Raw genomic sequence first — 26,317 nt, forward strand, 5'->3', positions numbered from 1 at the left:
CATCATATCATAAAAAGCTGAAGTTATTACTTATTAAAAGAACACATTTAGTATAGTCCCTTTTATCTAAAAATTTCTATCCACCTAATATTCAATCTATAAATGTAAATTGAGAAAAATCTAGAATGATTCTCACAAAATTTTAATGGCTTTTACTTGTCTGGAGTTGTATTTTAAGTGTAATACTTTTCCTCTATCTTCTTTGTACTTTTCTATACTTCATGAGCTATTTTTTCTTTTTACTATTATTTTTAATATAATTTATGCATGAATTATTTTTAATAATTCACATGTATCATTATCCTAAATGATTATATACTTGTTTTGTTTATCATAAAAATGTAAACAAAAATAAATAACAGCAATATTAATTTCAGAAGAATTAGAATCCAAGGCAAAATATTTACATGCAAAAAAGTAAAAGTGAAATTCACAGTAAAAACAAAAGAACTGTGAACACTTTACCCACCAAATCATAGCACACCAAAACATGTACAGCAAAAAACTATAAGCAATGAAAGGAAAATCAGTTGTAAACTACAGGGGAAGGAAATATCCCATTTAAAATAGTAACAAAAACATGAAATAGCTAGGAATAAATTTAACAAGAAATATCAAAACTCATTAGAAACTTAAAACAAATTTCTAAGGATACAAAGGTACTGAAACAAATGGAATGGCATACCACCCTCTGGGATGGGAAGACTGGCATCATAAAGATGTCAATTCTCAGGCTTACTTGTAAATCTGATGCTCTAATGAAATACCAAACAAGAAATATGCAAGTTTATTATAAAGTTTATACCAAAAACTTAATAAGCAATAAATGTCCAGGAAAAGAGCAGTAATGGAGAATGTACCATATATTCTCCAATGTTCACCATGTCTTCCTACTCTCTAATACTCTAGCCTAAGAGGCCAGCCTCTACAGACTGCATTACACTCGCTCCTTGTCCTCGGCCTCTGACTGAATTTGATCAGTTAGAAGTGCTGGCTGGTGATTAGAGAGGGTAAAGGAGACAAATTGTGTCAATGTATTTCTTTCCCTGGCTCCCACTATGCTGAACCACAGTCGGCAGTGTCTCTGTTCCCCTGTCTAAAGACACATCTGTTAGGCAACCTCTCTCCAGGACAGACTTTTCACAAGATCTGGTTTGAGCTTCTCTCCTTGCTCCTTCTGGTCTGGAGGTAGTAATGGTTTTCTGTTGTTGATAATCTGCATTATTCTAAATCTCAGTACCTATTTGGAGAGAATTGACATCTTTATCATATTGAACCTTCTAAACCATGAACTTTGTATATCCCTATTAGACCCTTGATTTGTGTCAGTAATGTTTTCCACTTTTCTGCACAGAGGTAACACACAGCTTTCATTACACATACGCTTCATATATTTAGTCATATTATAAATGATATTATTTCTATATATTAAGTCCATTTCCTAAATTTTTGCTGAAATAAAAGTGCAGTTGAGTTTTATTCACTAACACTGCATCTACCAAGTGTACTAAATAAACCCACTTATTAATTTGAAAAGTGTTTCTGTAAGTTATTTTGAGTTTTCTATGCAAATTAATTATATTATAGGCAAATAATTGGGTCTTTTCTTATCAAGTCCAGTTCTTAGGTCTTTAGTTTTTATTCTTAATACTTAATATGTCTGACTATATGTGGGATATTAATTTGAAAAACTGTGGATATAATTTGAGGACAGAATTGTTGTATCATCTTACAGAGATAATTTACACTTGCTTCTGCTAAGGGTCTGGGAACTAGCAATCCAGGTGTATCAACCAATCCAATTTCAGGATTCTGACTTTGACATTTCTTTTTTTTTTTTTTAATATTTATTTCTTTTTGAGAGAGAGAGAGGGAGACAGAGACAGAGCATGAGCATGAGCATGAGCATGAGCAGGGGAGGACAGAGCAGGGGGGTCAGAGGGAGAGGGAGACCCAGACAGAATCTGAAGCAGGCTCCAGGCTCTGAGCTGTCAGCACAGAACCCAATGGGGGATCTGAACCCATGAACTGTGAGATCATGATCTGAGCTGAAGTTGGGTGCCCTGGCTTTGACATTTCTAATCCAAATTATGACTGCACGATCTTGACTTTTATTTTTTAATTTTTGGTAGGAGATTCACAAGTAATTTCTAAGAAAAATTCCCAACTCATTTAAGCCTATGTCCCTGTAATTTAGCCCACTATCCATGCAGCCATTTAGTCCACCCTCCATGTAATTATAGAATCATTAGCTATTCAGACAAAACTTTTGATTAGGAAACCTAACTGGCTAGCACTTTATGCAAGTTCTAGTTATAAATTTGGATGCTCTGTATGCATTATAAGCATGTACCTTATTATATAAGTACTGATATTTATTTATACTCTAATTCAGGATAAAAATCATTTGAGGTTGAGTTCACAACAATGTTTCATATCATAGTGAGTGACATGAATATTCAATACATATACAAATAATTATGAATTCCAAAGACATAAACCCATAAAGAAATAAAGCTTGGACAACTCTGTCATACATCAATAAAGAAAAGTATATCCAAATAAGAAAGTGCCTAGAACGTTTTCCCCACAATTATGGCTTTTTGCATCTTTTGTGCAATATACAGATTCAGTAAAGTGATACTGGTATATCATAATCACCACCATCCCCCTCTAAGAAATAAAAATCATAAAGGAAAGGAGACACATAATACACCCAACTTATTCAGACAACTCAGGAAAAATACTACAGACATCTCAACTACAACCCTATAATGAGGGTTTGAGTCATAGTCCTCTGCTCCAAACTTCCAACTCCACCTCTATAAGCCCTTACAGTCAAGCTCTTAAAATTACACATGGTCCTTTCTTTTACCATAGTGTAATAAAATGCCCATCTGTGGATATTACTGCCTTATTTACTGTAGCTTATAGCTCTTGCAATACACTAAATTCAAGTATACAAAGGGGCAAAATTTAGTAGAAAATGTAATTATTCAAATGCCATGCACTTAACACTACACTGCATCCTAGATTATGTCCCATGTTCCATCCGAATCATACTCTAAAAGGGAAAGGTCATCATTGGAATATTTTGTGCAGTTATCAGTGCTACATTTTAAGAAAAATATTGATGATGCAGATATTGATGATATGGAACACATTCAGAAATGCAACCCCAAACAGTGTAACATCTACAAAGTATATAACATGAAAAATTATGAGAAATAATAGTTAAACAATGAAAAGATAAAGTTATTGATAAAGATATCTTCTATTTTTTTTTTTTTAATTTTTTTTCAACGTTTATCCATTTTTGGGACAGAGAGAGACAGAGCATGAACGGGGGAGGGGCAGAGAGAGAGGGAGACACAGAATCGGAAACAGGTTCCAGGCTCTGAGCCATCAGCCCAGAGCCCGACGCGGGGCTCGAACTCACGGACCGCAAGATCGTGACCTGGCTGAAGTCGGACACTTAACCGACTGCGCCACCCAGGCGCCCAAGATATCTTCTATTATTTCAAGATCTATGCAATAGAATAGAGATTAGATTGTCTCTGAGGTTTTCTAAATAAGTATTCAAGATTAATGGGTGGATATTGTAAAAAAAATCAAACTTTAACTCAACTGAACAATGTTCAATTTTAACAATATAAACTGAAAAGAACAGTCTTGAAGAGTAACGAGAAACTTATCAACTAAAAGTGTCAAGCAAAGACCAAAAGGTATATTATCTTATTCAGAAGAAGACAGGGATAAATGACAATTTTAAGATTTCTTACAAATCTAAGATTCTAGGGGCGCCTGGGTGGCTCAGTCGGTTGAGCGTCCGACTTCAGCTCAGGTCATGATCTCACGGTTTGTGGGTTCAAGCCCGGCATCAGGCTCTGTGCTGACTGCTTGCTCAGAGCCTGGAGCCTGCTTCAGATTCTGTCTCCTCTCTCTGCCCCTCCCCTGCTCACGCTTTATCTCACTCTGTTTCTCAAAAATAAATAAAATGTAAAAAAAAAAAAATTAAAAATCTAAGATTCTATAACTATGTAAAATTACTTTTCTGATTTCATCAAATTACAGTCTTCAAAAATAATTATACCATGAATAGATACGCCAATCAGTCTATCACCTATAAATGTTATACTTTTCCTCAACCCTATTAATAAGAAGATTTTTAAATTGTAACACAATGAATTTTTGCTTAGGTAATAAATTTATATATATATATATATATATACACACACACACACACACACACATATGTATATATTACATATATGTATATGTATGTAATACATATGTGTACATATACATAATGCATATATGTACACATATATATATTACATATTATATATAAATATATAATACATAAATACATATTTACATATCAGGTTTTAACCACACAATATTATTATACATAACAGAAATACATAGTGTTTATATATAATATTACATATGTAAATAGTTTATGTGTGTGTGTATATATATATATACACATATATATGTATGCACATATATACACAGTAGTACCACCAGAAGATGAAATTGTTTATAAAGGTATATGAAAAACTTTGTAAGATTCCTTTAAAAAATTGTTTTAACGTTAATTCATTTTTGAGAGACAGAGAGAGAGAGCGTGAGTGGGAGAGGGGCAGAGAGAGAGGGAGACACAGCATCAGAAGCAGGCTCTGGGCTCCGAGCTGTCAGCACAGAGCCCAATGCAGGGCTCAAACCCAGGAACCATGATATCATGACCTGAGCGAAGTCAGCTGCTTAACGGCTGCCCCAACTTTGTATGGGGCCATACAGGTGCCCCAACTTTGTATGATTACTTTAATTAGTTTAAGTAAAAATGTACATACATACACACATGTATATAATGTAGGCATGTGTATATATAGATAACATATATATGTGATATGCATGCATATATACCTACATATTTATGACTTATTCTAATATTGTTTTCTGATAAAGGTAAATGAAATAAATTAATAGGTAGTTTAATATCTTTCAAAACACTTGAAAACATATTTTTCAAGGAATCCTACTTTCTGCATAGCACTACAAAATTAACTATGTTGATATAGAAAGAATATCTCATAAACTAAATCTATGTAGAACATAATAAAATAAAAAGTCAAAATTGGATTTCTCATATATTGCCTATTATAAATAACAATAATGAATATCATATAATACCCAGCTGGGAATTTTAGAAGGAAACAATGAATGAATGCATTATGCTTATTAAAAATGGAAACAAAACCACTCTCTAAGAATGCTCTTCCCAATCCTGTGCAACCCTTGATTCTCTCAGTTAACGATTCCCAGTTTGGTATTTAAAATCCAGATAGTTTCGGGGTGCCTGGGTGGCTCAGTCGGTTAAGCGTCCGACTTCAGCTCAGGTCCCGATCTCGCGGTCCGTGAGTTCGAGCCCCGCGCCAGGCTCTGGGCTGATGGCTCAGAGCCTGGAGCCTGCTTCTGATTCTGTGTCTCCCTCTCTCTCTGCCCCTCCCCCGTTCATGCTCTGTCTCTCTCTCTCTCTCTCAAAAATAAATAAATGTTAAAAAAAAAATTTTTTAAATAAATAAAATCCAGATCGTTTCAATATACAAACATATGTCTTCATAGAAGACCTATTGTTGTCATTTTAGAGTGTTAATAATAAACATATATGTTGCCATTCTGAATAACTAATGACAGTGCTATAATATTACATTTGAAATTGAATACACTTGCCTGACAAGGGTAATATCCATATCCTTCTGGATAAGTTCAGTCTGTTTATTATTCAACTGTAATGACACAGCATTATATTTACTCTGTGATACTTCAATTTCTTTTCTTGCTTCAATTAAATCATCTTCAAAGGCCTAAAATCAGAGCACTTATATCATAATCAAACATAATAAGTATCAAATAAGAAATGAAGTATATTATATTCAACTAATCTAAAAAATTACAGTAAAAAATTGGTAATGTTTTTAATTTTTTTTTGTTTTCACTTAACTAAAAAAATATTTAGTACAAACAATAACTTTCATACCAGGTGCAATTTACTTTTTCCAGAAAATGAAAAAGTATCATAGTGCCTTGGTACAAAAACTAAGAATGTGAAGCAATTAAATTTGAAAATCAAAGTAGAAATGTACTTATTGAAATTATAGTAAGGAAATTATTGTATAGTGAAAAAGCTATTACTGTGTAAGGAAATTATTGTATAGTGAAAGTATATATGAATAAAAAAATTAGTTCATTTACTTAAAGAGTAGCCAGGACAAATGGCAGATATTTCATTATTTCCTCTATTTTAAATGTACACACACTGGGAAAAAAAGGGACAGAACTGTAAAAAATATCAACATAATTGTATAATATTTGAGATTCAGATCATGTTCAGTTTTCCTGATTATGGTGAAATTTTACCCAAGTTTTACAAAGTCGGCCTTTTCCTCCAGATAATTCTCTATTGCTTACATTGTGAAACATTTCAAAATTGATGTTACTTTTAGCTATATTTTTTCCAAAATATATTACAAAACTAATTTTGATTCTTTTCATAAAGTAGTAAATAAACATATCTAAACATAAAGTATACCCACATAAACACTACACATTGATTATTTGCAGAAGTGAGCACCAGGCTTTAGGCACTCTACTCTACCCTGCACTCCTCTACTCTAGCCATGCTCTCATACTTCACATATTACCCCACGGTAGCTGAAGCAATCTTTTAAAGGTAAAAATAATGGCTTTCGGCCAAGAAAGCACTCTGAGTACTTCTTAAATTTCCATTTATTACAAAAAACAGCAATGAGAGAGAGAGAAAGAGAGAGAGGGAGGGAGGGAGGGAGGGAGGGAGGGAGGGAGGGAGGGAGGGAGAGAGAGAAAGAAAAAAGAAAAATCACTGACATGGATACGAGAAAGCAGAAATCTTTGTGCGCTACTGGTGGGACTATAAATGATGTAACCTGTATGGTCGGCTGGGAGGGTGGTAACTGCTCAAAACATTAAAAAGGTATCTAGTATGTAATCCAGCAATATTTCTTGGTATATAAATTCAAAAGAATAGAAAGCAGGATCTTGAAGACGTATTGGCATACCCATGTTTATACCAGCACTGTTTATAACAACCAAGAGTTAGAACCACCCATATGCCAGATATATAAATTTAAAATTAGATTTAAAAATTTAAGTATTTAAAAAATGAAACAATTTTAAAAATCAAAAATAGATATTAAAAATATTTTACATTTTACAATGAGGATGGGGTAGTGAGGAATCAGTATCCAAAACTGCTCTACTATACAATTTTAAATGTCCATTTTCCAACAAAAATTACAACATGTAAAAAGAGGAAAGTGTCATCCATACATACAGAAGAAGCAGTCAATAAAAAATTACTAAAGAAAACCATGCTTCAAAAACATGACAAAGTCTCACCTAATAAAAAACACCATAAAGTGATATAGGTTATTTTTAAACATCCAAGTGGAATTTCTGATGCTAAAAGGCAAAACAACCAAAATGAAGAGCATCAAAAAGTTCACAAGAGGAGCTGAATATTCAATAGGAGATGGCAAAAATAAGAAAACACTTGAAGATAAATCAAGAAAAAAGAGTAACAATAGTCAACAGCCCCAGAAAAATGTGGAACACTATTAAGTACACCAACAGAGCATAATGAAACTACCAGAAGGAGAGGTAAGAGAATAAAGAAACAGAAAAAATATTCAAAGAAATAATGACTGAAAACTACCAAACAATGATGAAAAAAATTAATGTAACATCCAAGAAGCACAAAACCTCCATGGACTGTACATGCAGAAATCCACAGACATATCATAGCAAAAATACTGACAGCTAAAACCAAGAAAAAATCTTAGAAACCATAAGAGAAAAACCACTCCTCATTTTCAAGAGACCTCAGTAAGATTAACAACTGACTCTTCTTCAGAAACAATAGATGTCAGAGACAGTGAGATAACATATTCAAAGTGCTCAAACGAAAAAAAAACTGCTAACACAGAATCATATATATAGTAAAGCTATCATTTCAAAATGAAGGTGACAACAGGCGTCTGGGTGGCTCAGTCAGTTAAGTGTCTAACTTCAGCTCAGGTCATGATTTCGTGGTTTGCAAGTTCGAACCCTGCATTGGGTTCTGTGCTGACAGTTTGGACCCTGGAATCTGCTTCAGATTTTGTGTCTCCCTCTCTCAGACCCTCCCCCACTCATGCTCTGTCTCTCTCTTTCAAAAATAAATAATCATAAAAAATTTTTTTTAATTAAAAAAAAAATGAAGGTGACGAGTGACATCAAGAAAATGGCAGAGTAGGCAGCTCCAAGCACTCTTGCCCTGGCAGAAATATGAAAAAACAAGCAGAAACTCTCAGAACTAATATTAGAAAAATAACATTCAAATATTTACAGCAACCAAAAAAACGCTGAGCCAAAAATAAAAGCAACTTAAAAATAGGACAAAAGATTTATGGAGTTTTCATTTGCCCTTCTCCACACTGTCTCCAATAAGTTGACCACTTTAAAGCCTGGGAATCTTAAAGCAGTTATATTCTTAGAATGACAGTAGCCCATGTTCCGAGTAGGAGATACTGGTCCTTGGTTCAGAAGGAAGCAGAACAGACTTCACTAGCAAATTACTATGTGTATCTAATTTATCTGAGGGCTACCTGAAGGAATGATGCAAAGTGATTATGTCTTGTTTAACCTACCTGGTAACACAGACTGAAAAATAGGATATGGCTCAAATATACCACAAGGTAAACTAACAAAACACAGATGTGTACAGTAAAAGATTGGTTCAGATACACAACAGAATGCCCAAGGCATGGAAGCAAAAGCTGTGGGAGATTCTTTGAGACATTAAGACATTCAAAAATACTCATTCATCTTGGAAAGTTTAGAAAACCACACATAGGCTCAGAGAAAGATGCATGCTCAGAAAAGACATGAAAAGACAGAAAAGTCTTTGATTAAGACCCAAAGTTTCACCCTGGGCTGACCTCTGAGCTCAGTGCAAGTATGGATAAGTATTGAAAGACTTTCTCAGTATGGAGTCAATACAAAGACTGGGAGAGGGATTTGTTTTGTGGCTGTGGATGTGTGTACTGTGTTTGTTTGGGTTTTTCCTTTTCCTTGTGTTCTGTTTGTTTTGGCTCTTGGCGTCAAGGAAACCTGTGACACCACATGAGGTGAACAAAAGCTTAAGGATAGAAACTTCAGTGAGCTTACACAACAAGGAACAGACTCTTAGAAATACAGATTTGGAGATTACCTAAATAACCTTTGACAGTTAAAAAAGCAAAACACTTCAATAAGGGATAGAATCTGGCTTCCAGAATTACCACATTATCATACTCAAATGCTCCACTTTCAACAACAACAAAACATCACAAGGCATACAAGAAAAACGAGGTAAGTATGGCCTAAACAAAGGAACATATAAATTAACACAAACCATTCCTGAGGAACCCCAGATATCAGATTTACAAGGAAAAAACTTTAAAATGTCTTAAATATACTAAGGAAAAAAACAAGAAAAAAAATCTACAGTAAACCAGGAAAACAATGTATAAACCAAAAGAATATCAGTAAAGAAAAAAATTATTAAAGGGAAGTAAACATAAATGCTGGAGTGAAAAAGTAAAATAACAAAAATGAATCATTCTCCAGAGTGCCCAACAACAGACACAGAGCAGGTTGAAGAAAGAATCAGCACATTAGATGATGAAACAAGGAAAATTATTGAATCTGAGCAGCAAAAAGAACATGAAGAACAGTGAACAGAACCTATGAAAACTGTGGACACCATTAACAAGAAAGACATACACATTATGGGAGTCTCAGAAAGTGAAGAGACAAGAGGAAGCAGAAATAACATGTGAAGAAAAAATGGCCATAAACTTCCCAATTTTGATGAAATACATGCACCACAAATCCAAAGGCCAGCCACAACAAACTCCAAGAATGATCAAGAGAAAAGAGACCCACACTGAGATAAATTATTATCAATCTTTTGGAATTCAGCTCCCCAAGAAAGAATCTTGAAAGTAAGAGAGAGTGGCTTGTCACATTTTAGAGATCCTTTTTTTAAACGTTTACTTATGTATTTTTGAGCGAGTGAGCGAGAGAGAGAGAGCACAAGCAGGGAAGGGACAGAGAGAGTGGGGGAGACACAGAATCCAACGCAGACTCCAGGGTCTGAGCTGTCAGGACAGAGCCGAAAACAGAGCTCAAACTCAAGAACTGAGAGATCATGACAAGAGCTGAAGTCAGATGCTTAACCGACTAAGCCACCCAGGTGCCCCAAAAAAGACTCACTTTAAATAAGTCAGTCAGAGAAAGATAAATGTCATACAATTTCATTCAAATGTAAAATTTAAGGGACAAAAACATGAACAAGGGGGAAAAAAAGACAAAAAATCAGACACTTTTGGAGAACAAATTGATGGTGACCATAGATGGGGATGGGTGAAACAGGTGAAGGGATTAAGAGTATACTTATCATGATGAGCACTGAGTAATGTACAGAATTTCTGAATCACTATATTGTACATGTCAAACTAATACAATACTGGATGTTAATTATACTGGAATTGAAAAAAAAAGAGAGACACTGATTTCAGATACAAAGACACAAATAGACTGAAAATGAAAGAATGGAAAAGATATTCTCTGAAAATAATAACCGAAAAGAGCTGGAACAGATAAAATAATACCAAACAAAATATACTTTATGTCAAAAACTGTCAAAAAAGGGAAAAGAGAGCTTATATATTGATTAAAGAGTCAATTCATCAAGAAGATATAATAACTATAAATGTACACGTACCAAACAACCAAGCCCTTAAATATATAAACAATTATAGAATTGAAGGGAGAAATACAGTTTTATAATAATAGCTGAAGAATTCAATACTCCACTTTAAATAATGAATGCAACATTTAGACGGAAGGTCAACAAGGATGAAGAGGGCTGAAGAACACTATAAACTAAGTAGTCCTAATAGATGTATATGGAATACTTTACTCCAAAATAGCAGATTATATATTTTTCTCAAGTACACATGGAATATCTGCCGTATCAGGCCAAATGTTAGGACATAAAACAATGCTTAATCAATTTAAAAACATTACAATTATACAAAGTACCTTGTCCAACCATAGCGGATTGGAGTTAAAAGTCACTAAAAGAAGGGGCGCCTGGGTGGCGCAGTCGGTTAAGCGTCCGACTTCAGCCAGGTCACTATCTCGTGGTCCGTGAGTTCGAGCCCCGCGTCGGGCTCTGGGCTGATGGCTCAGAGCCTGGAGCCTGTTTCCGATTCTGTGTCTCCCTCTCTCTCTGCCCCTCCCCCGTTCATGCTCTGTCTCTCTCTGTCCCAAAAATAAATAAACGTTGAAAAAAAAAAATTAAAAAAAAAAGTCACTAAAAGAAGAAAAACCAAAAGAAAAAGTTAATATGTGGAAATTAGACAAACTAATCATAAACAACAAATAGGTGAAAGAAGAGATCACAAGAGAATTAGAAAATATTCAGAGATGAATGAAAACAACGCATAAATACTAATAATTACAAGATGCAGCAAAGGTAGTACTGGGGGAAATTTATAGCTATAAATGCCAACATTAAAAAGGAAAACATACCTCAAATTAAGAATCTAATTTTACACATTGAAGAAATAGAAAACAAATTAAAATAGCAAAGTAAAACCAAAGAGAATAGAAAGGAAATGATAAAGATTAATATGGAAAGTTTTTAAAAAGGGGCTAGCAAAACAATAATCAATTAAAGCAAAATCTGACTCTTTGTAAATAGCAACAAAATTAACAAACCTTTAGGGGAGTCTGGGTGGCTCAGTCCGTTAAGCATCCAACTTGGGCTCAGGTCATGATCTTACGGTTCAGTTCATGAGTTTGAGCCCTGCATGGGGCTCTGTGCTGACAGCTCAGAGCCTGGAGCCTGTTTCAGATTCTGTGTCTCCCTCTCTCTCTCTGCCCCTCCCCGACTCTGTCTCTCTCTCAAAAATAAACATTAAAAAAAATTAACAAACCTTTAGTTAGAATGACAAAGAAAAAAGAGAAAAGGTGTAAGTAACTAAAATCAAAAATGAAAGTAAGGACACTAGTACAGAAATAAAAAAAGGATTATTAGAGAATACTGTAAGCAATTGTACATCAGCAAATTAGATAACCTACGTACGTAGAAAGACACAGATCACCTAAACTAACTCAAGAAGAAATAGAAAATCTCAACAGACCTATGATAACTGAAAAGGTTTATTAATCAGTTATCAAAACTACCCAAAATAAAAAATTCTAGTACCAGATGGCTTTAACTGGTGAACCAAGTATTTTTTTTAAATGAATACCCATTCTTTTCGAACTCTTCCAAAACATATGAGGAGAAAATATTTTCTAATTTATTCTACAAGGCCAGTAGATGCCAAAGATCTGACTTGATACCAAAGTCAGATAAAGGCAAAAATATCCCAGCAATGTAAAGTTGGTTTAACATCCAAAATTCAAGTAATATATCATACCAACAGAATAAAAAACAAAAACCGCAATATTATTTCAATAGATACAGAAAAAGCATTCACCAGAATCCAACACCTCTTCATGATAAAAGACAAAAACATTCAACAACTACGAACCAAAAGAAACTTCCTCAATCTGATAAAGTTTATCAACAAAACTTCAGAGCAAACATCAATTATCATACTTAAGGGCGAAAGAGTGGTTTCTTTACCAATGAGATATGGAACAAGACATAGATGTCTACTCTTTTTTTTCTATTCAACTTTATATGAGAGATTCTAGCAGGGTAATGAATGGGCAATAAAATGAGACAAAAGGCACCAGATTGGAAAAGAAGAAGTAAAATTATCTCTGCTTATAAATGACATAATCTTACAAATAGAAAACCCCGAAGAATCAACCTATCAAGCAGGGTGGCAGGATATAAGATCACTATATAAAATTAATTACAGATCTCTACAGTAGGAATAAACCACCCAAAAAGGAAATGAAGAAACAGTTCCACTTAAAATAGCATAAAAATTAATTAAATTTTTAGGAATATATGTACCCAAAGAAGTGCAAAATTATACTCTGAAAACCACAAAACATTATTGAAAAAAATTAAAGTAGACCTAAAATAATGAAACACCCCATACTGATTGATTACAAGATAAAGTATCCTAAGATAGTGGTATTTGCCAAATTGATCTTCTAATTCAATGCAATCTCTATCAAAATAAACCCAGCTTGCTTTTCTTGTAAGAATGGAAAAGATGTTTCTAAAATCCATATGGAAATGCAAGAGACCCAGAATAGCTAATATTGAAAAAAGAAGAAAAAATTTGTATGAGGCACATATCCCAATTGCAAAATCTATTACAAATCTATAATAATCAATAGTGTAGCATAGACATGAGGATAAATGTATAAATCAAAGGAACAGAATTGAGGTCTAAGAAAAAAATCCTTCTATTTACAGTCCCATGATACTCAATAAAGATGCCCAAACAGATGCAGTGAGGGGAAGACTAGGTTTTTTTCAACAAATGGTACTGGGATAACTGAATAACAAAAGAATGAAGTTGGATTCCTATCAAACATCACATTCAAAAACGAACTCAAAATGGAACAAAGAATTAAATGCAAGATATAAAACTATAAAACTCGAAGAAGAAAACATAGGTTTCCATCTTCTTTTTTTTTTTTTTTAATTTTTTTTTTCAACGTTTATTTATTTTTGGGACAGAGAGAGACAGAGCATGAACGGGGCAGGGGCAGAGAGAGAGGGAGACACAGAATCGGAAACAGGCTCCAGGCTCCGAGCCATCAGCCCAGGGCCTGACGCGGGGCTCGAACTCACAGACCGCGAGATCGTGACCTGGCTAAAGTCGGACGCTTAACCGACTGCGCCACCCAGGCGCCCCTGGTTTCCATCTTCTTGATCTTAGACTAGGCAATGATTTCTCACCAAAGCATGGGTAACAAAAAAAAAGGGTAGATAAATATCATCAAAATGTAAAACATTTATGCTTAAAAACACCATTAATAAAGGAAAACAACACCAAGAATTAAAGAAAATAGTTTCAAAATATACAGCCAAAAAAGAGACTTGTATCCAGAGGTATACACAAAAGAGATTTGTATGCAGAATATATATGCATTTCTTCAAAAACAGACAAATAGCCAATACCACATCCAAAGATGCTCAACATCATTAGCCATCAGGGAAACGCAAATGAAAAGCACAATGAGGTATCACTTAACATCCACAGAAATGACTATAATCAAAAAGACAGGCAATAACAAGTATTGATGAGCACAAAAAGAAATCAGAACTCTCATACATTGCTGTTCACAATGTAAAGTGATGCACCTGTTTTTGAAACAGGTTCCTTAAGTTCCTCAAAAACTTAAAAGCAGTTACAATATGACCCAGTATTCTCACTCTTTGGTATGTACCTAAGAGAAAGAAAAATACATGTATGTATACATGAAATCCTGTACACAAATAGTCATAGCAGCATTATTCAGAACACAAATGTCTATCTACTAATGGTAAAGAAATAAAATGTAGGATATCTATGTAATGGAATATTATTCAACAAAGAAAGGAATGTGGTACTGATAAACATGCTACAACATGGATAAACACTGAAAACATTATTCTAAGTAGAAGAACTCAGTCACAAAAGACACTATGATTTCATTTATATGAAATTTTAGAACAGAAAATATATTGAGAAAGAAAGCAGCTTACTGGCTATCAAGGGTTGCAGAGAAAAGGGGGTAAATTCAGAGTGATTGCTAAAGGCTACAGGGTTTCTTTAAGAAATGATGAAAATGTTCTAAAAGTAATTGTGATAATAGTTGCACAACTCTGCACAAACTAAAAACTGCACTTGGACTGTGAACTTTAAATGGATTAAATGTGAATAATATGCCAATCAATATTTTAGAAAGGAAAGAAAGATTCAAAGTGTTCTTAATGTGCAATGTAATTGTGTAACTTAGAAAAATCTAGAAAATGTACAAATTTTTAGAATAAAGTAATTTGAAAAAAAAATTGTTGAAAAGAAGGTTAAGATAAAATAAATCAGTAACAGTCTTGTCTTCCCGAAATAATCAGTTAAAATATAATTTAAAATATTACTTACCCTTATACAATTTGACAATATTAGTAGCTATTAATAAATTGAATAACAGTTGACAGTGCCATTTTAAGAATACATCTTATTCCACATACATGAATGTTAGGGTCACAATTCTCCCAAGATTAATTCATAAATTAAGTGTGATTCCAATCTACTTCCTAACAGAATTTTTCAGTAAAACTAATAAAATCGTTCTTAAATATTATAAGACAGTGAAGAAGCACATACAGGGCTTGGGACTTACAAAAATAAGAATAAAGAAGACTTCCCTGCCAAACAATGAGTCAAATTACAAAACCACAATATCTAAAACCATGAGAATAATAAGATTTCCAGAAACAAACCAATACACACATGGAAACTTTGAGATATGAGAGAGATTGAATCACAAATCAATTAACTATTAAATAAATGGTGTGAAACAACATATCCCAAAATAAATTCTAAGTAGATTACAGACTTTAGGGTAAGGAAAGGTTTAGCATCTAAGATTCCTAATGCAAAAACATTAGAAAATATTAAAGAAGAAAATAATAAAATAGACTCTTCCAAATTCACAAACTTTTCAAAGTCCAATTCACCTTATTCAAGAGTCATGGAACAGAAAGTATTTGTAATATATATATATTTGTTATATATATATATATATATATATATATTCATAATATATATATATATAAGTATTACTATCCAGAGTAAATAAAAAATGTCTACAAGTTAATAAGACCAAACCTACAATTAAAAAAAAAAGTCACGGAACCAAAATTCACAGCCAATCACAGAATGAACTATTTAAGTGGAAAACAGTAATCAATGATTCGAAGAGTATCATCAAATAATCATGTACCCATGAATTTAACACAAGTGCCACTTAGCCTTATCGCACTACCACACAGCTTAAAGGATGCAGGGAAGCAGAAACTGATATAAAAATTGAGAAAGAAAATGCACCAGAATTCAATTTTCTCAATGGCTCAGTCATTCCCTGATGGTACACTAATAGATTTAATGTGTTTTCTTAAATATGTGCAACAAATTGATTCACACACTCAGAAATAGACATCCCTTCACCTCTAAAATAATCACACACACATATCCATACTTAGTATGCTTTAATAGCCATATATATTTATATATGTATGTGTATGTGTGCTTATGTTATATATTCTTTTTATTGTGCATACATAGAGGCACTATCATATTTACTAGCATGAAAATTTGCTTCTAGCCTTTCAATAAAGTCTATGAGAAACCTGAAATTTGATGGGAAAAAAATTAACAAAAATATTCTCAAAACAAAGAGAAAGCCACAAAAAAGTACTATTTTGAAAAATACTGATGAAAAAAGATATCAGACTATTATGAAGATTGACTGTACCTTTCATCTTCTATGAAAATAAAATTTTACTATGATAAGGCCCTTTTAAGTCAAAGGAAAGCATCATCTTTAAAACACACATGAGTATTTTTCAACTGTTTTATGCTTTTTTCACATTTTATTTTTTAAAAGACCTGGAAAATACATTCTTAAAACTCGATTGTAATGAATTCTAGCTATATTTATAAATTTAAGCTCTAGCTGAAAAATGTCAAACCTCATGATTCTAAATATGTTTTTCCAAAACATGTTTTATTTCAAAATGCTATAGCCTTTATTTTTTAATGATTACATTTTAGATAACTATTTGAAGTCAGTTTCCTGCTTTGCAACATCAATTTTTAAAAAGCTGTGGGTCTTAAGTGAAGGAATATAAATTAATGCTGGTCCCCACTGGTAGATTTGAATATATAACTTGTTATTTAAAGAAAATCACATGTAATAAACTTCCTATAAGAAGTTAGATCCAAAATAACGGCATTATTCTTATTCCCTCCATTCTCATTGCCTACCTTTATTTTTGCATCAGTGCTATATTTTTCTTTTCTCCAATGTGCTTCTTGCTTCCTCAGTTTCTCCAGGTCATTTAGCAGGTCAGCGCAGCGGGTACTTAATTTCTCATTTTCCTCCTCCAGAGTTTTTATAACCAGTCTGTTTTGCTCTTCCTTATTCTGTACACGCTCCTTAGTGTCCTGTAGAACAGTACCACAAGGGCCGATAAACAAAACAAAACAAACAACAACAAAAAAAGGTGAGAACTAATCAGCAAATATAAACTGTGCAGTTTTACCCTCACAGCAGCTTCTTCTATATTTGATGGCCAAGGTCACCTGTATACTTTTATTGGCCTCTTTTCATGCAGGTGGATGGGTCATATTTTTTCACTGGATGACAGCTTTGATGAGTACACATTTGCAAAGAGCCCATTAATTGATCAAGCTGCCTTTGATGCTGTCCCCAGCTATTTTTGAGACCCACACAGACATATCCTCCCAGACCTGGGTTTTATCAATTAATAATGCCAGTCCCATCAGAATCTAATTACAAGAAGCCACATATTCACACTCCTACTTTCTTAGCTCCATTTCCATCATTAACTATTTATCTGAAAGTTATAAAGCTTGGAGTCTTATCTTTAAAGCATCTTTCTCAGTTTTTGCATGTGAGAAAACTGTATGGTACAGCAGGGCCTAAGGCAATTTTTCCTCCAAGCTTGTCACTTTCTGTGCCACAAAGGCTGACAAAGCTTAAAGTAGGACTTCAAAGTAAGAGTACTGTAAAACTATGTAGAAGCCAACACACCTTAGCTTCCTGACTTTTATCTTTAAATTTCTTCTGCAAGTCGCTGAATTCTTTCCTTAAGAAAACGTTTTCTTCATCAACTGCAATCTTCCGTTTTACAAGGTCATTTATTTCCTTTTTTAGTCCTGTTTCTCTCTATGGAAAAAAAATCACAATTATTGGTGCGTTGGTACTTCTAAGAAAAAATTATTTTATTTACAAAGTTTTAGATTTTGACTGATAATATTAGGATTAACTAGCTTTCATAATAATGTCTACTTTCACAATTCTTATTTCTGGTGACATGCCCATCAATATTCAAGTAAACAGTGCAAGTATGGTATCTGTTTATTAGTTTAAGATGAAGGACACATACAAACTGGATACCAAATGTTAAGCCACAGTCAGAAAGTAAATTTTTGGGATTTAGATGCAAAACAGAAGGAAAACAAAATTTTATAAAACATTCCAATCAAAGAAAAAGTGTATGTAACTAAGATAAGAATTACCCTCTTGAGTATGATTTCGAAGAAAACATTTTTTAAAGAAACAATTACAGATTTGTGAAGGCATAAATAATCTTCAAGACTGAAAAATGGCAAGTCTGTTTTTGTACCAAAGATATCTTGCTGTGTAGGAAAATAATTCAGAATATTCAAACTGCCATAATTTTTAACTGAACGTCCTTTTTACCTGCCAGAGATACCTAAATAACACGTAATCACAGGATGTGTCCATGACTCAATTCTTAATTTCCCTCTTACTTCTACAGTTTTCCTCTCAGAAAATTTACCCACTCTTGGCTTTTTGTCTTATCTCTGTCTGAGAGAATAACTAATCTACAATGCAGCTTTGACTCTCTCCCAATCACTAATGCCACATTTGCAACTTTTTATATAATACCTCCACTTGGATTATCTGCTGGAACCTTAAACTAACATGGTAAAACTGAAATCCATATCCTTATACTATCTCTTTCTATACTTCTTCAATCTTCGTCAAGCCAACTTTTGTTCATTTTTTTCAACTAACATTTATTAAGCATCCATTACATGCTTACACACTTTTTGAAAACCTCCAGGTCATTCTTAACAGTACCTTTTCCCAAAGCCCCGTCTGCCTATCAACCAAGAAGACACATCAAGATACAACATGCTGTTCTGTTATTAACTGGTATGCTCACTAGAAACCCCTGACCTTCATTCCATCTCTTATCTATCACTGATGCTCATCTGATCCTTAATTACCAATTTATTTTGTACTCCCATATTTGCTCCTTATTAAATATGCTCCAAATGACATGAGGATGAACTGAAACTTAGGGTGAGGTTCAGGGATAGGATGAAAAATGGGGTAAGTCTTAGGAATGAAGTGAGGGTATCTACTATATTCCTATTTTTTAAGCTGTAATGTTAACTGTTGATTTTACTTTACTTCAAATTAAAAATATTTTAAATACTGGATACATACAAAAATAATCTGTGATAAATATATATAAAGGTATTAAGAGCAGAGTAAAAAGAGCAGCCTTGTATCCACAACCACTCAATTAAGACACACAACTCTACCATTGCCTTTGAAGTCCTTTGTAGGTCCCCCGATCCTCTGACATTTCTATAGCCTTCAGGGCAAAGCACTGTCTTACAATTTTGGTTTTTATCCTTGTCTGGCCTTTCTTTATAGTTTGGAGACATAAATATCCCTATTTGGTATATTATACAGTTTACCTTACTTTTGAACTTTATACAAATTAAATCATACTACACATATTCTGTGATTTGCTGTTTTTTGCTCAACATATGTTCCCAAATTCATCCATATTGATAGGTGTAGCTGCAATTCAATTACCTTGGTGTATAGTATTATTCTATTATATAAATATACTATAATATATTTATCTATCTCTTGTCAGTGTATATTTCAGCTGCTTCCCATTTTGGGAAAAGGGGTATACAAACAATGCTGCTATAAACACTCTTAAACATGTCTCCTGATACAGATGAGCAAGAATTTCTCCCAAGCAGTATTTTTCAAACTACAGATTGCAATCGAGTAATGGGTCATTAAATCAATTTAGTCATCACAATCAGCATTTTTAAAAACTGGAATAGAATACAATAGAAAATATTAAAAATGTAAGCATAAACTCTTAGCAAAAAAACTATGCCAAAGGAATAGAATTAAGAAAGAAGCAGACACATTAAATTGCTCTTAAATTTTTTGTTTTTGATTTGTTTTATTTAAATATTATGAAATTCATATTTGATACATACTTTATTATATTTTACCTTTATTACACATAGTAAGAACTATTATTATATGAAATTTTTATTTCATTGTGGGTGCACTGGGGTCATTAGGGAAAATGTATTTTTTTCAGTGTAGGGGTCATATTAATAAAAGTTTGAAAAACACTGCTTAAGAATATATTTGGGGGTAAAACTGCTAAGTCATAGGCTACAAGCACTTCAAGTGTTCTCTCAGTTCCACAGCTACAGCAACACTTGACTCTCAGGCGTGGTATTTTTTACAAATCCAGTAGGTATACACGGCTCCTCAACATAGTTTTAATTTTTGTTTCCCATTTGAATTGTTAGGGCATATCAAGGTGTGCCTGACATCAATCAAACAGCTTAAAAATAGATGCATAAATGTGGCCCATCCACAACTCATAGCCCATTTTTCTATTCTCATCTAAATGTTACCTCCTTCAAGATTCAATTTCCACCTCTCTCCATGAAGGCTTCCCCAAATGTTACAGTAATTTCTGCCTTTTCTAGATTTCTGTCTTGCCCATATTATTAATTTGACACATTACACACTATCTATGTACTTATAATGTTTTCCACAACATATTAGTAAATGTTTATGAATGACATTGACATAGAATGAAAAATTCAATCATGTGAACACTAAGACTGTTCACAGGCTATCTAGAGACCTCTCCTTTGAAAAGAGAACTGACAAAACTTGAGCATCTTCATCTATTCTGGAAATTATTTAGACTTTAGGAAGGAAAGAACACTGAAGCAAATCATTTAAGTTTTAGAAGGGTTTGTCCATTCATGTCAGCTAACCTTAACAAGAACTGACAACTTAAACACCACCAGCAAGCCCTTTCATAACAATTATTTAATAATTTGAATTCTGGCATTTGAGTGAATTTAACAATCAACAAGGACAAATATAGACTTAATTTTTAAATAAAGAAGCATAATGCAGTGAGAAATTAGTTAACCCAAACTATCAATATTCTTATAGTTTGATAAATCTGATATTATGTTAAATAATCATGAAAGTAATAATTAAGACAAAGATGCACTCCCGATAAAAGACAACCGATAAATCAAACCTTTCAAGAACTATGAAATTTTGTATAATGCAAAATATTTTCCTAATAAAATATGCTCTTTGAGATCTACTTTAAATAACGAAATCACAAGTATATACAGCTACAGTTCATTTTAAAATTTAGCTTAATGAAACTTTTCAACAAACTTCTCTGGATAGAGTACATTTTGAATGGTATGGCTTGAGTTAATATTAAACTAGCAAATAGAACGCTGAGGAACCATAAACCATAAAGGGTGACAAGAGAAAATATGTCTGGAACAAATAATTTATTATGGATAAGACATGAAATGAATAATTCACATCACGGTCAAGAGAAGTCTATGGAGTAAGATGAGGATGATAAAGAGTATGACGCAGAAAAAAGGGGAAAGGAGGGGCAGCAGCATAAGACCTAAAATTCTATCGAGCAATACTTCAGCATAGTTAATGTATTATTTATATGACCTACTTTCAAGTAGGCATGAAAGTTTTAATAAAAAACACAAGTTATGAAGCCATAACTAAAACAACGGTAAAGCGAGAAAAAGGAAAAGGTAAGAGATCTAACTGTAACTGAGAACCAAAACTTATTTCTGAGCTTCCTATAAGGTAAAAGAAAAAAAAAGGGGTGGGGGCAGGGATATGACGTTAAAGAACAATCATCATCTAATCAAATACAATATACTAGGCTGTTAGCAGAGTTATCTAATGTAATACTAGAAGGGGAATTTATTACATGATTTATTTTATAACTATTTGTGACAAAGCTAAGGCAGTATCTTATCACAAAAGTTACAGGCAATGTTTTACACTATCATCAATAAAATATAAGTTATAATATTAGATTGCACTCTTATGAAAGTTTTTTCTGCAACCAGCTAAAAAACTGTGTATGTGTGTGTGTGTGCGGCATGCACACAACTTTCTAGAAATTTGACTGGATATCTAAGTAAGACTTAAATAAGCTATAGGAATTGTTATTTTTTTAAGTTTATTTATTTATTTTGAGAGAGACAGAGAGAGAGAATGCACATGTGCTCTGCAAGGAGCAGAGGGGGAGAGAGAATTCCAAACAGGTTCCATGCTGTCAGCACAGAGCCTGATGCAGGGCTTGAACTCATAAACTGTGAGATCATGACCTAAGCCAAAATCAAGAGTCAGACTCTTAACTGACTGAGCCACCCAAGTACCCCCGGAATTGTCATCCTTAAGTGTTAACTCTATTCCACAGGCTGTAAGTCTTAAAAATTAAGAGCTACTTAATAAAAACACAATGGAGAAACTTCCAGGTTCCACTCAAGCATGTAAGGCACTTGGAAGTCATCTCTCCTGATTACACAACATGGAAAAAATTGAACTAATTAAAACTCAAAAACTCTTTTTGGATCTACCAGAGAATTGGGGACATAGAGCAAACTGCTGTTCCAAAAACTAGAGAAACAGACAGATATATAAAGAGAATGGCAATATACCAGAGCAGGAGCCCAGGAGCAGTAAAATCCATGAAAACCACTACCAGGGTAGAAAAATTTAATCTGTAATTAACAGATTGCTGGAGGATCAAAGTAGACAAGTTTTAAAAAGCCCAAAAAAGCCCAATTTTAGGTGACTTTCACCAGAGCCAAATCAACCTGGCTAAAGGGAAATACCTAACTCCAACACCCTCTAGCCTTCCTATTAATCCAAGGGAGGGGGGAGAAACAGAAGCACTTGTGAAGGTCACATTGTAGGGACACAAGCTCACTAAAAGATTGAAACCTAATCAGAGTATAGAATACTTCATCTCCCCCTGACACTGGACCACCATACCAATAGGGCTTCTGTATAACAAGGGAACACAATGGAAAAAAAACTGTGCATCTCAGACAGTACTTAAGAAGCTTGTAGAAAAACCCAAAAAAAGGACAGCAAAACAAAGTTTAGCCTCTGAAACATACAACTACAGCAAACGGTAAACACAGCCTAAGCCCTAGCCAGATAAACAGAAAACCTCACAGTAAAGGCCTATTCACCTCACTACTTTTTACCCATTTAGTTAATTTTAAGTGTCAACTTGCTTATGCCATAGTACCCATGGTATCTAGTTTTTTTTAAATTTCTTTTTAATGTTTATTTTTATTTTTGAGAAAGAGAGAGAGAGAGAGACAGAGTGCAAGCAGGGGAGGGTTAGAGGGGGAGACACAGAATTGGAAGCAGGCTCCAGGCTCTTGGCTGTCAGCACAGAGCCCAACACAGGGTTCGAACCCATGAACTGTGAGATCCTGACCTGAGCTGAAGTCAAAGGCCCAATCAACTGAGCCACCCAGGCTCCCCATGGTATCAAGTTTTTGATAAAACACAAGTCTAGATGTTGCTGTGAACATATTTTTCAGGTATGATTAATATTTAAATCAGTGACTTTGAGTTAAGCAGATAACCTCTCCATAATGTGCCTGGGCTTCATCCAGTCAACTGAAGATGATAAAACAAAGGGCTATAGTCTTCTGAGGAAGAAGGAATTCTGCCTCCAGAATGCTTTCTGAGTTGCAAAATCAACTCTTCCTGGGTCTCCACCCTGCCAGCCAGTCTTGCATAAATCAGACTTGCCAGCCCCAAACTGCATGAGCCAATGCCTTCAAATCAATCTCTCTTTCTAGAAAGACAGATATAGGTAGATACATACACATATGCATATACCTCTATCACTTCTGCTTCTCTGAAGAACCCTGACTAATACAGAGTTTGGCCCCAGTTAGGACTTCAGTCTTAAAATTACAAAGACATGGATACTGTCAGCAACCTGAATGAGCTTAGAAGCAGATTTTTCCCAAATCAAGCCTCCAGATAAGAGCAAGCCGAAAGGAAACCCTGAGTACAACCATGAGATACTGAACAGACAATCTAGCTATGTCCAGACTCCTTTTTTTTTTTTTTGCTTTTAAAGTGAGAACATTTTATTTTTTTAGCCTGATGTTTTTATTTATTTTTTGTTTTTTATATTACATACAATTTATGTCAAATTGGTTTCCATATAACACCCAGTGCTCATCCCAATAGGTGCCCTCCTCAATGCCCAACACCCACTTTCCCTTCTCCCCTACCACCCCCCCCCCACTGTCAACCATCAGTTTGTTCTCAGTATTTAAGAGTCTTATGGTTTGCCTACCTCCCTCTCTGCAACTTTTTCCCCCCTTCCCCTCCCCCTGGTCTTCTGTTAAGTTTCTCAGGATCCACATATGAGTGAAAACATATGGTATCTGTCTTTCTCTGCCTGACTGATTTCACTTAGCATAATACCCTCCAGTTCCATCCACGTTGCTACAAATGGCCAGATTTCATTCTTTCTCATTGCCAAGCAGTATTCCACTGTATATATAAATCACATCTTCTCTATCCATTTGTCAGTTGATGGACATTTAGGCTCTTTCCATACTTTGGCTATTGTTGAAAGTGCTGCTATAAACATTGGGGTACAAGTGCCCCTATGCATCAGCACTCCTGTATCCCTTGGGTAAATTCCTAGCAGTGCTATGGCTGCGTCATAGGGTAGATCTATTTTTTAATTGTTTGAGGAACCTCCACACTGTTTTCCAGTGTGGCTGCACCAGTTTGCATTCCCACCAAGAGTGCAAGAGGGTTCCTGTTTCTCCACATCCTCGCCAGCATCTATAGTCTCCTGATTTGTTCATTTCAGCCACTCTTCCTGGCACAAGGTGGTATCTCAGTGTGGTTTTGATTTGTATTTCCCTGATGAGGAGTGACGTTGAACATCTTTTCATGTGTCTGCTGGCCATCTGGATGTCTTCTTTAGAGAAGTGTCTATTCATGTCTTCTGCCCATTTCTTCACTGGATTATTTGTTTTTCAGGTGTGAAGTTTGGTGAGTTCTTTATAGATTTTGGATACTAGCCCTTTGTCCGATATGTCATTTGCAAATATCTTTTCCCATTCCATCGGTTGCCTTTTAGTTTTGCTGATTGCCTCCTTTGCAGTCTCGAAGTTTTTTATCTTGATGAGGTCCCAATAGTTCATTTTTGCTTTTTAATTTTCTTGCCTTTGGGGATGTGTTAAGTAAGAAATTGCTGCAGCTGAGGTCAGAGAGGCTTTTTCCTGCTTTCTCCTCTAGGGTTTTGATGGTTTCCTGTCTCACATTCAGGTCCTTCATCCATTTTGAGTTTACTTTTGTGAATGGTGTAAGAAAGTGGTCTAGTTTCATTCTTCTGTATGTTGCTGTCCAGTTCTCCCAGCACTATTTGTTAAAGAGACTATCTTTTTTCATTGGATATTCTTTCCTGCTTTGTCAAAGACTAGTTGGCCATACTTTTGTGGGTCCAATTCTGGGGTCTCTATTCTATGCCATTGGTCTATGTGTCTGCTTTTGTGTCTGTAATCATACTGTCTTGATGATTACAGCTTTGTAGTAGAGGCTAAAGTCTGGGATTGTGATACCTCCCGCTTTGGTCTTCTTCTTCAAAATTACTTTGGCTATTTGGGGTCTTTTGTGGTTCCATACAAATTTTAGGATTGCTTGTTATAGCTTTGAGAAGAATGCTGGTGCAATTTTGATTGGGATTCCATTGAATGTGTAGATAGCTTTGGGTAGTATTGACATTTTAACAATATTTATTCTTCTAATCCATGAGCTTGGAATGTTTTTCCATTTCTTTGTATCTTCTTCGATTTCCTTCATAAACTTTCTATAGTTTTCAACATACAGGTCTTTTACTCTCTGCAAGTTCACTTTAAAATTCAGGGGAAAAAACACGTGAATAAATAAAAATATACAAATTTTCTTATCTTATCTTACAGTGTGCAGTTGATATGTATTAGATTTTTCAGAATATGTTAGAATTAAGAAGTATATCATTAAATATAAAGTAATAAACTTAGTCATGAAAAGAACTGATATAGACTCTAAACCTCCCAAACTATCAACACAAAAATGCATGCACACACATACCCACAAACATACACAAATGAAAAATACAGCAAATGTAAAAAGCTAAGAAAACATTAAAAACAGAAAGCATAAGTTTAGTCATAGAACAAAGACCAAATAAGTATGTTATATCAAGAAATGCAGATGGGATAAACCTACCTTGAAAAAAGTAAAGATGTGGGTACCTGGGTGGCTCAGTTGATTAAGTGTCTGACTCTTG

General features: G+C 34.2%; 1 protein-coding gene across 2 annotated transcripts in view; it reads right to left on the reverse strand.

Annotated features, from left to right (window-relative positions):
* CNTLN (centlein) overlaps positions 1–26,317 on the reverse strand; it is a 308,510-nt gene that overhangs the window by 194,458 nt on the left and 87,735 nt on the right. For both annotated transcript variants that reach the window (XM_047831088.1, XM_047831087.1), the window contains exons 4-6: positions 17,869–18,003; positions 17,079–17,258; positions 5,737–5,870 (exon numbers count right to left, since the gene is read on the reverse strand). In XM_047831088.1, coding sequence (XP_047687044.1) covers positions 5,737–5,870; positions 17,079–17,258; positions 17,869–18,003 — 449 coding nt within the window. The remainder of the gene's footprint in view (positions 1–5,736; positions 5,871–17,078; positions 17,259–17,868; positions 18,004–26,317) is intronic.

The sequence above is a fragment of the Prionailurus viverrinus genome, chromosome D4 (assembly GCF_022837055.1).
Source record: "Prionailurus viverrinus isolate Anna chromosome D4, UM_Priviv_1.0, whole genome shotgun sequence".
NCBI lineage: Eukaryota > Metazoa > Chordata > Mammalia > Carnivora > Felidae > Prionailurus > Prionailurus viverrinus.